Here is a 17,215-nt window from a genome sequence, read left to right as displayed (position 1 = left end):
GCTGGCTTTGAGCAGCAATAAAGACCCATTTTTTATCTGATACAGATCCGACCCAATTTGGATCCGATTCTCCCTCATCTTGGACATGCTTTGGGTCAGATCTGGTCCACCTCGGATCCGAATCGACTTGGATATATCCTGTCTGTGTCGAACGGGAAATTTCACGGATCCAATTCGGTTCAGATCTTCCTTTTTCGGAATCCAAGAATCCCTCTAGTGGGTGTTGTCTGTCTGCCTGCCTGCGTGTGTATGCTTGCGTGTATTATCTCTCCTACCTGTATTGAAAGGCTCAGTTTTGATCCGTGGTGATGGTTGTGGATGTAGTATCTGCTTGAGCCCTTTCTGTGCCGGGTGGATGGTGCTCTGTTGCTGGGGGAACAACATCCCCTGTCCCGCCTGCTGCAAGTGTGTGTGAGCATGTGAGTGAGGGTGTGTGTGAGGGTGTGAGTGAGGATGTGTTGCGAGCCTCTGCTGTTGCTGGGTTGGAGCGGCCGCTGCCTGTGACTGAGTCTGCATGGCCTGCATGAGCTGAGACTGGACCCGCCCAGGAGACTGTGTATGGGCCGGGGGCCGGGACATGAGCTGAGACTGGACCCGCCCAGGAGACTGTGTATGGGCCGGGGGCCGGGACATGAGCTGAGACTGGACCCGCCCAGGAGACTGTGTATGGGCCGGGGGCCGGGACATGAGCTGAGACTGGACCCGCCCAGGAGACTGTGTGTGGGCCGGGGGCCGGGACATGAGCTGAGACTGGACCCGCACAGGAGACTGTGTGTGGGGGTGTATGTGTGCCGGGGGCCGAGACGACTGCAGGTACATGTGCACCTGGCTGAGTGGGAGGGGAGGGGTTTCAGAGTTACTGGGCACGGCCTCCTCGTCGTCCTCAAATAGGGCTTGAGGGGGTTGGGCCGAGACCCCCAGGATTCCGTGGGGGGTGGGGGGAGAGGGGACACAAGGGCGAGGGAGGGAGGGTTGGGGAATGGGGAGGGAGGGCTGGGGAATGTGGAGGGAGGGCTGGGGGGGAGGAGGAGCGGAGGAAGTGGAGGGGGGGAGGGAGGAGGGGGGAGGTTGAGGGGGTTTGGGGGCTGCCCGGTTGCTGGGGCGGGACGGCTGCTGGGGGAGAGCGTTGTGGAGTGCTACAGAGAGAAGGGAGGGAGGAGAGAGAGAAGGGAGGGAGGGAGGAGAGAGAGAAGGGAGGGAGGGAGGGAGGGAGGAGAGAGAGAAGGGAGGGAGGAGAGAAGGGAGGGAGGAGAATGGGGGTGAGGGACAAAAAGAGTAAGTACAGAAATAAATTATATTTCTAAAATCTAAATGTTTCATTAAAACCAAAACCCCTCGACACAATGAAGTGTAGAAATGTGTGGTGTGTGTCTGTTCATCCACATACCTGGGGAGAGCATGACGGAGGGCATGACGGCTTGGTGGCTGAGGAAGGGCTGTGTGCGCTCAGAGGTGTGTGTGGCCGGGTGTGTGTGTGTGTTGGTAGCGTTGAGGTGGGGGGGTCCGGCGGCAGGGGCCCCCAGTTCATTACAGGGGGGCTCCCCCACCTGCTGGCTCTGATGGGGGGCCAGGAAGTGAGCTAGGGGGTCAAAGGTCAAAGAGGAGTCCAGAGAGGTCACGGGGACAGTGGGGATGGAGGGAGGAGGAGGGGGGGCGAAGGGGTGTTGATGCTGCTGCTGGGGGGGTTTGGATTGAACTAGGGGGGTCTGGGGGGAGGAGGGGTCCAGAGGGGCAGTGATGCTGACCCTGCCCTTGCTGGACTGGTGGGGTCTCTTACAGTATATATTGCTAGAGGAGGACTTTTGCTGCTGGGGGGCCAGCCCTGAGAGAGAGAGAGAGAGAGAGAGAGAGAGAGAGAGAGAGAGAGAGAGAGAGAGCAGGAGAGAGAGCAGGAGAGCGCGAGAGAGGGAGCGCGAGAGAAGGAGCGCAGGAGAGCGCGAGAGAGGGAGCGCAGGAGAGAGAGAGAGAGGGAGCGCAGGAGAGCGCAGGAGAGCGAGAGAGAGGGAGCGAGAGAGGGAGCGCAGGAGAGGAAGCGCAGGAGAGAGAGAGAGAGGGAGCGCAGGAGAGAGAGAGAGAGGGAGCGCAGGAGAGAGAGAGAGAGGGAGCGCAGGAGAGAGAGAGAGAGGGAGCGCAGGAGAGAGAGAGAGAGGGAGCGCAGGAGAGAGAGAGAGGGAGAGAGAGGGAGCGCAGGAGAGAGAGAGGGAGCGCAGGAGAGAGGGGAGGGAGCGCAGGAGAGAGGGAGAGAGAGAGAGAGGGAGCGCAGGAGAGAGAGAGAGAGAGAGAGAGAGGGAGCGCAGGAGAGAGAGAGAGAGAGAGAGAGAGGGAGCGCAGGAGAGAGAGAGAGAGAGAGAGGGAGCGCAGGAGAGAGAGAGAGAGAGAGAGGGAGCGCAGGAGAGAGAGAGAGAGAGAGAGGGAGCGCAGGAGAGAGAGAGAGAGGGAGCGCAGGAGAGAGAGAGAGAGAGAGAGGGAGCGCAGGAGAGAGGGAGAGAGGGAGCGCAGGAGAGAGGGAGAGAGGGAGCGCAGGAGAGAGAGAGAGAGAGGGAGAGCAGGAGAGAGAGACAACATAATGAAAATGTTGTGTGTACAGGGCTTGACATTTAGGTCAATTTCCCAGCGGCACACCGGGCCAGTGCCAACTGAAAGCTACTGGCCCGAACGGAAAAACTATTGGCCCAGATCAGGGGAGGAGTGGAAAGAGATGAAAGTAGCCAATAGTCTAATAGTCTATAACTATAATAACCTACCTCCACACACAAATCCTTACATTGTAACTTAATATCATATTGACATGAAAAAAACAAACTTTGCGCAATCTCAAAAAGGGTGTTATTGTTAGTGACCTTGAACAGTGAGCAGGCTTGTAAGACCCTATAACATTTGATTTTTTTGGCCAAATAAGGTTCAGTTTTGCTAGTTTTTTTCACTCTCAAAATCACAACTCATTTCTTTCTGACAGCTAAATTGGATGTTCAAAGTCCACAGCAATGCTTTAAATCACATCAGGAGGCCACTTCTGAGGTCTGGAAAAAACCCAAACAAAAACCCATACTGAAGTTCACCTTTAATTCAATTGCACACCGAGGAAGAGACAGTTGTGTTTGGCTAGTGGCGTTTCTGTACTGTAAAATGCCCACCCCGTTGATAGAAATCATCATGATATCATTCTGTCAGGTTGTCCTACTTCACAGACAACATTTCATTGGGAAGGTTTTTGTGGGAAGCCTTTAGAAATGACTGTTTCTTGCATGCTAACTGTCTCCTCCATGCTAACTGTCTCCTCCATGCTAACTGTCTCCTCCATGCAAACTGTCTCCTCCATGCAAACTGTCTCCTCCATGCAAACTGTCTCCTCCATGCAAACTGTCTCCTCCATGCAAACTGTCTCCTCCATGCAAACTGTCTCCTCCATGCTAACTGTCTCCTCCATGCTAACTGTCTCCTCCATGCTAACTGTCTCCTCCATGCTAACTGTCTCCTCCATGCTAACTGTCTCCTCCATGCTAACTGTCTCCTCCATGCTAACTGTCTCCTCCATGCTAACTGTCTCCTCCATGCTAAGTAGCTACACAACAACAGGCTTTACTTCTTCAGAAAGATGCACAAATCCCTGATGCATTCTGTCGTTCTACTGACAGCTGCTTCACAACCAGCTGACTGACAGCTGCTTCACAACCAGCTGACTGACAGCTGCTTCACAACCAGCTGACTGACAGCTGCTTCACAACCAGTTGACTGACAGCTGCTTCACAACCAGTTGACTGACAGCTGCTTCACAACCAGCTGACTGAGAGCTGCAATACAACCAGTTGACTGACAGCTGCTTCACAACCAGTTGACTGAGAGCTGCAATACAACCAGCTGACTGAGAGCTGCAATACAACCAGCTGACTGAGAGCTGCAATACAACCAGCTGACTGAGAGCTGCAATACAACCAGTTGACTGAGAGCGTTGACTGAGAGCTGCAATACAACCAGCTGACTGAGAGCTGCAATACAACCAGCTGACTGAGAGCTGCAATACAACCAGTTGACTGAGAGCTGCAATACAACCAGTTGACTGAGAGCTGCAATACAACCAGCTGACTGAGAGCTGCAATACAACCAGCTGACTGAGAGCTGCAATACAACCAGCTGACTGAGAGCTGCAATACAACCAGCTGACTGAGAGCTGCAATACAACCAGTTGACTGCGAGCTGCAATACAACCAGTTGACTGCGAGCTGCAATACAACCAGTTGACTGCGAGCTGCAATACAACCAGTTGACTGAGAGCTGCAATACAACCAGTTGACTGAGAGCTGCAATACAACCAGCTGACTGAGAGCTGCAATACAACCAGCTGACTGAGAGCTGCAATACAACCAGCTGACTGAGAGCTGCAATACAACCAGCTGACTGAGAGCTGCAATACAACCAGTTGACTGAGAGCTGCAATACAACCAGTTGACTGAGAGCTGCAATACAACCAGCTGACTGAGAGCTGCAATACAACCAGTTGACTGAGAGCTGCAATGCAACCAGCTGACTGAGAGCTGCAATGCAACCAGTTGACTGAGAGCTGCAATACAACCAGTTGACTGAGAGCTGCAATACAACCAGTTGACTGAGAGCTGCAATACAACCAGTTGACTGAGAGCTGCAATACAACCAGTTGACTGAGAGCTGCAATACAACCAGTTGACTGAGAGCTGCAATACAACCAGCTGACTGAGAGCTGCAATACAACCAGTTGACTGAGAGCTGCACACTCCTGCTGCCCGACGTGATACCCCACTCAAACTATGTATTATGAGCCATGTGTGTGTGTGTAGTGTTGTGTGTGTTACCTGTGTTGTCGCTGTCAGAGGAGTCACTGCTGCCTGATGAAGATCCCGTCTTCATCTTCATCACACTGGTCACCTCCAGAGCCTTCTCTACTGCTTCACACACACACAGGATGGGTTAACACTCTCTCCCTGGATGGGTTAACACTCTCTCCCTGGATGGGTTAACACTCTCTCCCTGGATGGGTTAACTGGTCATTCTGGTCAATATTATTTCACCCTCCCTCCCTCCCTCCCTCCCTCCCTCCCTCCCTCCCTCCCTCCCTCCCTCCCTCCGTGAACACACACATCCTCTCCTGGTGTGTCATTATTTCACCACCACTCTCTCTTTCTCCCTCTCTTTCTCCATTATTTTTCCACCACTCACTCTCTTCCGTCCCTCCTTCCCTCCCTCTCGCTCCTTTTTACCTGGCTGTGATATCTTCTTCTTTCTAAGGCTGGTCGAGATGCATTTCTCAGGCTCTCTCCCTCCCCATCTCTCTCTCTTACCTGGCTGGGATTTCTTTTTCTTTCTAAGGCTGGTCCAGACATATTTCTCCAGCTCTCGGAGCGTCGAGGGTTTCAGCGCCTCAAAGTCGATCTCTATCTCGTCTGGGTTGGTGTTCTTGAGCGATGGCTCTCGTGATTGGATGATGTGGACGACGCGGCCAAGCTTGTCGCCGGGCAGTTTATTGATGTCCAGACTGAGCTGGCGTTTCTCCTCGTAGGACATTGGCTTACACCTGTCAGCTGCCCCGCCCACAAACACACCTGGGACACAGACAAATACATTAACATTTTAAAAAATACTTTATTTTTTATTTTTTTATCTTACAAAATCTCTCTCACTCACTCACTCGTGTCATCTTCTGCCTCCAGCGAGGCTGAGGGGGCAAGGGGGGTGGAGCCGGTCTGATGTGGGGCGCCCGGACGACTGTTCTTCATACTTTCTTTTTTACTGTGGAGAAAGAGAGAGATGAGAGCGAGTTGACAGAGCGTGTCAGAGAGAAATGATGAATCAATCAGAAACCTCCACTGTCCATCCTGCGTTTATCCATCCTACCCAGATTTCTCTACCTGGGCTTCTCTCCATCCATCCTACCTGGGCTTCTCTCCATCCATCCATCCTACCTGGGCTTCTCTCCATCCATCCATCCTACCTGGGCTTCTCTCCATCCATCCATCCTACCTGGGCTTCTCTCCATCCATCCATCCTACCTGGGCTTCTCTCCATCCATCCTACCTGGGCTTCTCTCCATCCATCCTACCTCGGTTTCTTGATCTTCTTGGGCATGGTCACCGGCTCCTTGCTGTTTTTGCTCTTTCTGATTGGCTGGAGGATGGCAGGGGGCGGGATCTCTGGTGGCTCCTCCCCTCCTATCTTCTTCTTGTACTTGTCTTTATTCTTCTTCTCCTTCTCCCTCTCTTTTCTCTTGGGCTTGGTGACCTGGGGTGTGGACAGAGCGGCCAGCTGTTCGTGAACAGCTTTGAGCTGTAGGACAGACAAACACACAGGAGGATGTTAAAAGAGAAACACAGCTTCCTCTAAACTCTTTCATTTTCTCCACCCCTCCTTCCTCTCTTCTTTTACCGGTTCTGTGTTCAGGTGAAAATCCCTTGCTCTCCCTCTCCCTCTCTCTTCTCTTCTTTTCCTAACCCCTTTCTTAATTATTTTATTCTTTCTCTTTGGGTGAGTCAGTATCAACACAGAGTTTTATCCTTCCTACACTTTCTTTACCTCTTTCACCCCCTTCACCCTCAGGAGATCCCTTCTCCTCTCCCCCTCACCTGTTCCTGTAGCTCAGCCAGTCTCTGTGTTCTCTCGTGTTCCAAACCTCCCTCGGAGGATTCTGATTCCGACGAGGAGGAGCTGTCATCGGAGGAGGAGGGGGGTCGGGGGGCAGGGGGCTGTTTGGCTGAGGGGGTGGGGAGGGGGTGGAGGGTGGGGACAGGGAGGGGGTGGAGGGCAGGGGAGGGGATGGGTTTGAGGGGTGGGGAGGGGAGGGGGGCTGTCTCCTCAAGCTCGTCTGGCATTTTGGCAAAGCGCATCTCAAATACGTCCTGTAGAGAGAGAGAAAGAGAGAGCTTTGTCAATGTTAACATATGTTTCCCATGCCAATAAAGCCCCTTGAATTGAAAGCGGTCAGAGCTATGAACCATGGGAACTTTAGTCCGTGGCACAGTGAGATTTGTAGTTCATCATTCATCCATTCAACACTGTTTATGTTGACACCTGTCATTGTCTGAAAGTGCTGTTGGTTGGTTGTATTTTTTGTTTGTTATGATTGTCAGATGTGTTGTGTAGTTTACCTGTAGTTTGCGTGCCATATTGACCACGCTGTGTAGTTTACCTGTAGTTTGCGTGCCATATTGACCACGCTGTGTAGTTTACCTGTAGTTTACGTGCCATATTGACCACGCTGTGTAGTTTACCTGTAGTTTGCGTGCCATATTGACCACGCTGTGTAGTTTACCTGTAGTTTGCGTGCCATATTGACCACGCTGTGTAGTTTACCTGTAGTTTGCGTGCCATATTGACCACGCTGTGTAGTTTACCTGTAGTTTGCGTGCCATATTGACCACGTTGTGTAGTTTACCTGTAGTTTGCGTGCCATATTGACCACGCTGTGTAGTTTACCTGTAGTTTGCGTGCCACATTGACCACGCTGTGTAGTTTACCTGTAGTTTGCGTGCCACATTGACCACGTTGTGTAGTTTACCTGTAGTTTGCGTGCCATACTGACCACGTTGTGTAGTTTACCTGTAGTTTGCGTGCCATACTGACCACGTTGTGTAGTTTACCTGTAGTTTGCGTGCCATACTGACCACGTTGTGTAGTTTACCTGTAGTTTGCGTGCCATATTGACCACGCTGTGTAGTTTACCTGTAGTTTGCGTGCCATATTGACCACGTTGTGTAGTTTACCTGTAGTTTGCGTGCCATATTGACCACGTTGTGTAGTTTACCTGTAGTTTGCGTGCCATATTGACCACGTTGTGTAGTTTACCTGTAGTTCGCGTGCCATATTGACCACGTTGTGTAGTTTACCTGTAGTTCGCGTGCCATATTGACCACGCTGTGTAGTTTACCTGTAGTTCGCGTGCCATATTGACCACGTTGTGTAGTTTACCTGTAGTTCGCGTGCCATATTGACCACGTTGTGTAGTTTACCTGTAGTTCGCGTGCCATATTGACCACGTTGTGTAGTTTACCTGTAGTTTGCGTGCCATATTGACCACGTTGTGTAGTTTACCTGTAGTTTGCGTGCCATACTGACCACGTTGTGTAGTTTACCTGTAGTTTGCGTGCCATACTGACCACGTTGTGTAGTTTACCTGTAGTTTGCGTGCCATACTGACCACGCTGTGTAGTTTACCTGTAGTTTGCGTGCCATACTGACCACGTTGTGTAGTTTACCTGTAGTTTGCGTGCCATATTGACCACGCTGTGTAGTTTACCTGTAGTTTGCGTGCCATATTGACCACGCTGTGTAGTTTACCTGTAGTTTGCGTGCCATACTGACCACGTTGTGTAGTTTACCTGTAGTTTGCGTGCCATATTGACCACGCTGTGTAGTTTACCTGTAGTTTGCGTGCCATATTGACCACGTTGTGTAGTTTACCTGTAGTTTGCGTGCCATATTGACCACGTTGTGTAGTTTACCTGTAGTTTGCGTGCCATACTGACCACGTTGTGTAGTTTACCTGTAGTTTGCGTGCCATACTGACCACGTTGTGTAGTTTACCTGTAGTTTGCGTGCCATACCGACCACGCTGTGTAGTTTACCTGTAGTTTGCGTGCCATACTGACCACGTTGTGTAGTTTACCTGTAGTTTGCGTGCCATATTGACCACGCTGTGTAGTTTACCTGTAGTTTGCGTGCCATATTGACCACGCTGTGTAGTTTACGTGCCATATTGACCACGTTGTGTAGTTTACCTGTAGTTTGCGTGCCATATTGACCACGTTGCGTAGTTTACCTGTAGTTTGTGTGCCATATTGACCACGTTGTGTAGTTTACCTGTAGTTTGCGTGCCATATTGACCACGCTGTGTAGTTTACCTGTAGTTTGCGTGCCATATTGACCACGCTGTGTAGTTTACCTGTAGTTTGCGTGCCATATTGACCACGCTGTGTAGTTTGCGTGCCATATTGACCACGTTGTGTAGTTTACCTGTAGTTTGCGTGCCATATTGACCACGCTGTGTAGTTTACCTGTAGTTTGCGTGCCATATTGACCACGTCATGGTCTGGGGGGTTGTATTTGTAACAGTTGGAGAACATCAACCGGACATCAGCAGCAAAGTCCTGAGCATCTCTGTACTGCCTGCTGTCCAGCTTATCCTGAGGGAACAAAGACACACGGTGAGGGACAGAGACACGGTTACCAATTAACACAACCAGTGAAAACAAGCGTTTCATTTAGGAAAATGTGGTGCCAGACATTTGACCGGCAGCGTTTTAATTTACCAGATCCATATGCATTGGGTGCATAACCCATTAGGGCGCCCACCCAAGGTGCTCAGAATGACAGAAATCACATTTAGATTATGGTAATTCATCTAACAGAGCATGCAACTACAGGATGCAACAGCATGTCCTTCTTAACAAATTCCGATCCGCCTGGTGAAAACATAAACACCCCCCATTCAATGTATTACCCAATAACCCCCTGGTGCTACACCTTCAATGTATTACCCAATAACCCCCTGGTGCTACACCTTCAATGTATTACCCAATAACCCCCTGGTGCTACACCTTCAATGTATTACCCAATAACCCCCTGGTGCTACACCTTCAATGTATTACCCAATAACCCCCTGGTGCTACACCTTCAATGTATTACCCAATAACCCCCTGGTGCTACACCTTCAATGCTTTACCCAGAACCTCCTGGTGCTACACCTTCAATGTATTACCCAATAACCCCCTGGTGCTACACCTTCAATGCATTACCCAGAAACCCTAGTGCTACACCTTCAATGCATTACCCAGAACCCCCTGGTGCTACACCATCAATGCATTACCCAGAAACCCCTGGTGCTACACCATCAATGCATTACCCAGAAACCCCTGGTGCTAAACCATCAATGCATTACCCAGAAACCCCTGGTGCTACACCATCAATGCATTACCCAATAACCCCCTGGTGCTACACCTTCAATGCTTTACCCAGAAACTCCTGGTGCTACACCTTCAATGTATTACCCAGAAACCCCTGGTGCTACACCTTCAATGCTTTACCCAGAACCTCCTGGTGCTACACCTTCAATGTATTACCCAGAACCCCCTGGTGCTACACCTTCAATGTATTACCCAGAACCCCTGATGTTACACCTTCAATGCATTACCCATACCCCTAGTGCTACACCTTCAATGCTTTACCCAGAACCCCCTGGTGCTACACCTTTAATGTATTACCCAGAAACCCCTGGTGCTACACCATCAATGCATTACCCAGAAACCCCTGGTGCTACACCTTCAATGCTTTACCCAGAACCTCCTGGTGCTACACCTTCAATGCATTACCCAGAACCCCCTGATGCTACACCTTCAATGTATTACCCAGAACCCCCTAATGCTACACCTTCAATGCATTACCCAGAACCCCTAGTGCTACACCTTCAATGCATTACCCAGAACCCCGACGCTACACCTTAAATGCATTACCCAGAACCCCTAGTGCTACACCTTCAATGAATTACCCAGAACCCCCTGGTGCTACACCATCAATGCATTACCCAGAAACCCCTGGTGCTACACCATCAATGCATTACCCAATAACCCCCTGGTGCTACACCATCAATGTATTACCCAGAACCTCCTGGTGCTACACCTTCAATGCTTTACCCAGAACCCCCTGGTGCTACACCTTTAATGTATTACCCAGAAACCCCTGGTGCTACACCATCAATGCATTACCCAGAAACCCCTGGTGCTACACCATCAATGCATTACCCAGAACCCCTGGTGCTACACCTTCAATGTATTACCCAGAACCCCGACGTTACACCTTAAATGCATTACCCCTTAAATGCATTACCCAGAACCCCCTGATGCGACACCATCAATGTATTACCCAGAACCCCTTGATGCTACACCTTCAATATATTACCCAGAACCCCCCGGTGCTACACCATCAATGCATTACCCAGACCCCCCGGTGCTACACCATCAATGCATTACCCAATAACCCCCTGGTGCTACACCTTCAATGTTTTACCCAGAAACTCCTGGTGCTACACCTTCAATGTATTACCCAGAAACCCCTGGTGCTACACCTTCAATGCTTTACCCAGAACCTCCTGGTGCTACACCTTCAATGTATTACCCAGAACCCCCTGGTGCTACACCTTCAATGTATTACCCAGAACCCCCTGATGTTACACCTTCAATGCATTACCCATACCCCTAGTGCTACACCTTCAATGCTTTACCCAGAACCCCCTGGTGCTACACCTTTAATGTATTACCCAGAAACCCCTGGTGCTACACCATCAATGCATTACCCAGAAACCCCTGGTGCTACACCATCAATGCATTACCCAGAACCCCTGGTGCTACACCTTCAATGTATTACCCAGAACCCCGACGTTACACCTTAAATGCATTACCCCTTAAATGCATTACCCAGAACCCCCTGATGCGACACCATCAATGTATTACCCAGAACCCCTTGATGCTACACCTTCAATATATTACCCAGAACCCCCCGGTGCTACACCATCAATGCATTACCCAGACCCCCCGGTGCTACACCATCAATGCATTACCCAGAACCCCTGGTGCTACACCTTCAATGTATTACCCAGAACCCCGACGTTACACCTTAAATGCATTACCCCTTAAATGCATTACCCAGAACCCCTGATGCGACACCATCAATGTATTACCCAGAACCCCTTGATGCTACACCTTCAATATATTACCCAGAACCCCCCGGTGCTACACCATCAATGCATTACCCAGACCCCCCGGTGCTACACCATCAATGCATTACCCAGACCCCCTGGTGCTACACCATCAATGCATTACCCAGAACCCCCTGGTGCTACACCTTCAATGCATTACCCAGAAACCCCTGGTGCTACACCATCAATGCATTACCCAGAAACCCCTGGTGCTACACCATCAATGCATTACCCAGAAACCCCTGGTGCTACACCATCAATGCATTACCCAGAACCCCCGGTGCTACACCATCAATGCATTACCCAGAACCCCCGGTGCTACACCATCAATGCATTACCCAGAACCCCCTGATGCTACACCTTCAAAGTATTACCCAGAACCCCCTGGTGCTACACCATCAATGTATTCAGATCTATAAGAGGAGCAGATAGAAGTTCCTCTACGGTCTGTCTGGTCTTCCTCTCAGACAGCTGGGAGGTCCACTGCTGATGACGTCATCACTCATCTAATGAACAATGAGTGAGTGAGGGACCACTTTTGATGAGCTCACCTTGACGGTTCCGAGGTCCATAGGGTGTTTGATGATGATGTGGTAGTCGTGGAGGCCGAGGGCGTGCGCGTCGACAGGCTTGTAGAACGGCCACGCGTACGCAATGTGTTTCTTAGACAACATGTCTCTGATCAGACTCCCACAGAACAGCAGGTGCTCCTAGGAGAGGAGGAGAGGGGAAGAGAGGGGAAGAGCGGGGAAGAGAGGAGGAGAGGGGAAGAGAGGGGAAGAGAGGGGAAGAGAGGGGAAGAGAGGGGAAGAGAGGGGAAGAGAGGGGAAGAGAGGGGAAGAGAGGGAGAGGGGAAGAGAGGGGAAGAGAGGGGGAAGAGAGGGGAAGAGGGGGGAAGAGGGGGGAAGAGGGGGAAGAGGGGGGAAGAGAGGAGGAGAGGGGGAAGAGAGGGGAAGAGAGGGGAAGAGGGGGGAGAGAGGGGAAGAGAGGGGAAGAGAGGGGAAGAGAGGGGAAGAGAGGAGGAGAGGGGAAGAGAGGGGAAGAGAGGGGAAGAGAGGGGAAGAGGGGAAGAGAGGAGGAGGAAAAAGAAAGACATGAAAGAAGACTATTAATCCATATGAGAAATGTGTACCCAACCACTCTGATATACAGACAGATACAACCCTAACCCTGTACAGACAGACAGATACAACCCTAACCCTGTACAGACAGACAGACAGACAACCCTAACCCTGTACAGACAGACAGACAGACAACCCTAACCCTGTACAGACAGACAGACAACCCTAACCCTGTAGACAGGTAGGCAGATACAACCCTAACCCTGTACAGACAGACAGACAGACAACCCTAACCCTGTACAGACAGACAGATACAACCCTAACCCTGTACAGACAGACAGATACAACCCTAACCCTGTACAGACAGACAGATACAACCCTAACCCTGTACAGACAGACAGACAACCCTAACCCTGTAGACAGGCAGGCAGATACAACCCTAACCCTGTACAGACAGACAGATACAACCCTAACCCTGTACAGACAGACAGATACAACCCTAACCCTGTACAGACAGACAGATACAACCCTAACCCTGAACAGACAGACAGATACAACCCTAACCCTGAACAGACAGACAGATACAACCCTAACCCTGAACAGACAGACAGACAGACAGACAACCCTAACCCTGTAGACAGGTAGGCAGATACAACCCTAACCCTGTAGACAGACAGACAGATACAACCCTAACCCTGTACAGAGACAGATACAACCCTAACCCTGTACAGACAGACAGACAGACAGACAACCCTAACCCTGTACAGACAGACAGATACAACCCTAACCCTGTACAGACAGACAGACAGACAGACAACCCTAACCCTGTACAGACAGACAGATACAACCCTAACCCTGTACAGACAGACAGACAGACAACCCTAACCCTGTACAGACAGACAGACAGACAGACAACCCTAACCCTGTACAGACAGACAGACAGACAGACAGACAGACAGACAGACAGACAGACAGACAGACAGACAACCCTAACCCTGTAGACAGACAGGCAGACAGACACAACCCAAACCCTGTACAGACAGACAGACAGACAACCCTAACCCTGTACAGACAGACAGATACAACCCTAACCCTGTACAGACAGACAGACAGACAGACAACCCTAACCCTGTACAGACAGACAGATACAACCCTAACCCTGTACAGACAGACAGACAGACAGACAACCCTAACCCTGTACAGACAGACAGACAGACAGACAGACAGACAACCCTAACCCTGTAGACAGACAGGCAGACAGACACAACCCAAACCCTGTACAGACAGGCAGACAGACAACCCTAACCCTGTAGACAGACAGGCAGACAGACAACCCAAACCCTGTACAGACAGACAGGCAGACAGACACAACCCAAACCCTGTACAGACAGACAGGCAGACAGACACAACCCAAACCCTGTACAGACAGACAGGCAGACAGACACAACCCAAACCCTGTACAGACAGACAGGCAGACAGACACAACCCAAACCCTGTACAGACAGACAGGCAGACAGACACAACCCAAACCCTGTACAGACAGACAGGCAGACAGACACAACCCAAACCCTGTACAGACAGACAGGCAGACACAACCCAAACCCTGTACAGACAGACAGGCAGACACAACCCAAACCCTGTACAGACAGGCAGACAACCCAAACCCTGTACAGACAGACAGACACAACCCAAACCCTGTACAGACAGACAGACACAACCCAAACCCTGTACAGACAGACAGACACAACCCAAACCCTGTACAGACAGACAGACACAACCCAAACCCTGTACAGACAGACAGACACAACCCAAACCCTGTACAGACAGACAGACGAGGCAGACAGGAGAAGGCGAACAACCCAAACCCTGTACAGACAGACAGACACAACCCAAACCCTGTACAGACAGACAGACACAACCCAAACCCTGTACAGACAGGCAGACAGGCAGACAGACAGACAGACAGACACAACCCAAACCCTGTACAGACAGACAGACAGACAGACAGACAGACAGGCAGACAGACAACCCTAACCCTGTACAGACAGACAGACAGACAGAACAGACAGACAGACAGACAGACAGACAGACAGGCAGGCAGGCAGGCAGACAGGCAGACAGACAGGCAGACAGGCAGACAACCCTAACCCTGTACAGACAGACAGACAGACAGACAGACAGACAGACAGACAGACACAACCCAAACCCTGTACAGACAGACAGGCAGACACAACCCAAACCCTGTACAGACAGGCAGACAACCCAAACCCTGTACAGACAGACAGACACAACCCAAACCCTGTACAGACAGACAGACACAACCCAAACCCTGTACAGACAGACAGACACAACCCAAACCCTGTACAGACAGACAGACACAACCCAAACCCTGTACAGACAGACAGACACAACCCAAACCCTGTACAGACAGACAGACACAACCCAAACCCTGTACAGACAGACAGACACAACCCAAACCCTGTACAGACAGACAGACAGACAGACAGGCAGACAGGCAGACAGACAACCCTAACCCTGTACAGACAGACAGACACAACCCAAACCCTGTACAGACAGACAGACACAACCCAAACCCTGTACAGACAGGCAGACAGGCAGACAGACAGACAGACAGACACAACCCAAACCCTGTACAGACAGACAGACAGACAGACAGACAGACAGACAGGCAGACAGACAACCCTAACCCTGTACAGACAGACAGACAGACAGACAGACAGACAGACAGACAGACAGACAGACAGACAGGCAGGCAGACAGACAGACAGGCAGACAGGCAGACAACCCTAACCCTGTACAGACAGACAGACAGACAGACAGACAGACAGACAGACAGACAGACAGACAGACAGACAGACAGACAGACAGACAGACAGACAACCCTAACCCTGTACAGACATCAGGTGTTTATATACATCAGTGATTTGAACCTTCTGGTTGGCCAGCTTCTCTACTGCCTCCCCCCACTGTTTTAACCTTTTGTTTTATTAGGAGAATAATACCTGGCGCTTGGGGCTCCCGCTATGACTCGTTAACGCTCCGCCCCCAGGGATCTCCCCGCCTAGCCCCAGGTGGTGCTGGGAGTCGGGCTGGGCAGGCTCTCGTTTGGGCTGCTTCAGCGGGCGGCTACTGCTCTCGCGGCGGGGGCGGGGGGGCTCCGTCGCCACGGGAGACGACTCGCTGAGCTGGTCGTTGGCGGTGGGCGTGGTGGTGTCAGCCTTCCTCTTCTGGCTCTTCCTCTGCTGCAGGGGGGGGTTAAAGGTCAGGGGCTAGAGGTCAAGACAACACCACACATTCCCTAAGCATGACACATGATGAGTTGATAAGTCGATGTGCTAAAAGTACAAAAGTAAACATGGTCCCAGCTGGGTCCCCGGGGACAGGAATGAAGAGAGATTCAACTAGCAGTAAGATAATGACGGCACATGGGAACATCTCAGAGCATGACTGGAGGAAAGAGAGAGACTTCCTATATCAGACGTTAAGTAATATACGTTTGTCTCCTCGTTCCGCTCGACCACACACTTTCAGACTCCCGTACCCCCACCCCTTATTTACTCCCTCTGGTCTACTCACCTTAGCTGGGGGTGCAATGCTCTGGAGGATGGGTGGGGCAGCAGGGTGAAGGCCTGGGTGGGCTGGGGGTGGTGGGGTACGTGGGTGAGGCCCTGGGCCAGGACATCCAGAGGGCTGACGGGGAAAGGGGGTCCCAGCTGGGGGCGTGGGAGGGAGGGGTGGGGGGGAACGCGGGGGGATGGGTCTGAGGGGGAGGGCGAGGGGGAGGGTGGGGGGGCCCCTGGGATACGGGGAGACCCCCGAGTCTGAGGGCCCGGCGACGGGGAGGAGAAACCTCGGGTGTGGGGGGTGGAGGAGGGAGATGAATCCTGGCCGGAGTCAGACTTAGACAGGAAACCTGGAGAGGAGGAGGGGGGGGGGGGGGGGTAGAGAGAGACAGACAGGGAGGGGATGGAGAGAGAGAGAGGGGGGATGGAAGTCCACCCAGAGTAAAATAGAAGAGAGAATAAGCAACAGAAAAAGGAACAGAAGAGAAGGAGAGAAAGTACTCCATCAGTAATGACAACAGTGATCTGAATCCCTCCATCAGTAATGACAACAGTGATCTGAATCCCTCCATCAGTAATGACAACAGTGATCTGAATCCCTCCATCAGTAATGACAACAGTGATCTGAATCCCTCCATCAGTAATGACAACAGTGATCTGAATCCCTCCATCAGTAATGACAACAGTGATCTGAATCCCTCCATCAGTAATGACAACAGTGATCTGAATCCCTCCATCAGTAATGACAACAGTGATCTGAATCCCTCCATCAGTAATGACAACAGTGATCTGAATCCCTCCATCAGTAATGACAACAGTGATCTGAATCCCTCCATCAGTAATGACAACAGTGATCT

The 17,215-nt window shown here is 51.2% G+C and overlaps 2 protein-coding genes across 9 annotated transcripts in view; both read right to left on the bottom strand.

The window, feature by feature from the left end:
• The window catches only part of LOC106593723 (bromodomain-containing protein 4), a 90,759-nt gene extending 74,762 nt beyond the window's left edge, over positions 1-15,997 (bottom strand). The window contains exons 1-10 of one of the 8 annotated variants that reach the window (XM_045690717.1): positions 15,798-15,997; positions 12,265-12,423; positions 9,018-9,146; positions 6,591-6,863; positions 6,071-6,294; positions 5,660-5,760; positions 5,232-5,573; positions 4,827-4,919; positions 1,388-1,822; positions 276-1,136 (exon numbers count right to left, since the gene is read on the bottom strand). In XM_045690717.1, the coding sequence (XP_045546673.1) occupies positions 276-1,136; positions 1,388-1,822; positions 4,827-4,919; positions 5,232-5,573; positions 5,660-5,760; positions 6,071-6,294; positions 6,591-6,863; positions 9,018-9,146; positions 12,265-12,387 (2,581 nt within the window). In that variant the 5' untranslated portion in view covers positions 12,388-12,423; positions 15,798-15,997. Of the gene's footprint in view, positions 1-275; positions 1,137-1,387; positions 1,823-4,826; positions 4,920-5,231; positions 5,574-5,659; positions 5,761-6,045; positions 6,295-6,590; positions 6,864-7,112; positions 7,153-7,235; positions 7,452-9,017; positions 9,147-12,264; positions 12,424-15,797 lie in introns of those variants that run through there. The other 7 variants (XM_045690716.1, XM_045690718.1, XM_045690719.1 and 4 more) reach the window with 7 other exon arrangements.
• Positions 15,783-17,215, bottom strand: part of LOC123725608 (bromodomain-containing protein 4) — a 13,181-nt gene continuing 11,748 nt past the window's right edge. The window contains exons 5-7 of the mRNA XM_045692051.1: positions 16,372-16,708; positions 16,151-16,160; positions 15,783-16,064 (exon numbers count right to left, since the gene is read on the bottom strand). Of these exons, the coding sequence (XP_045548007.1) occupies positions 15,783-16,064; positions 16,151-16,160; positions 16,372-16,708 (629 nt within the window). The remainder of the gene's footprint in view (positions 16,065-16,150; positions 16,161-16,371; positions 16,709-17,215) is intronic.

The sequence above is a fragment of the Salmo salar genome, chromosome ssa12 (genome assembly GCF_905237065.1).
Source record: "Salmo salar chromosome ssa12, Ssal_v3.1, whole genome shotgun sequence".
In the NCBI taxonomy this organism is placed as follows: Eukaryota; Metazoa; Chordata; class Actinopteri; order Salmoniformes; family Salmonidae; genus Salmo; species Salmo salar.
Note: the sequence above shows the minus strand (reverse complement) of the source record. Positions and strands in the feature narration are given on the sequence as shown.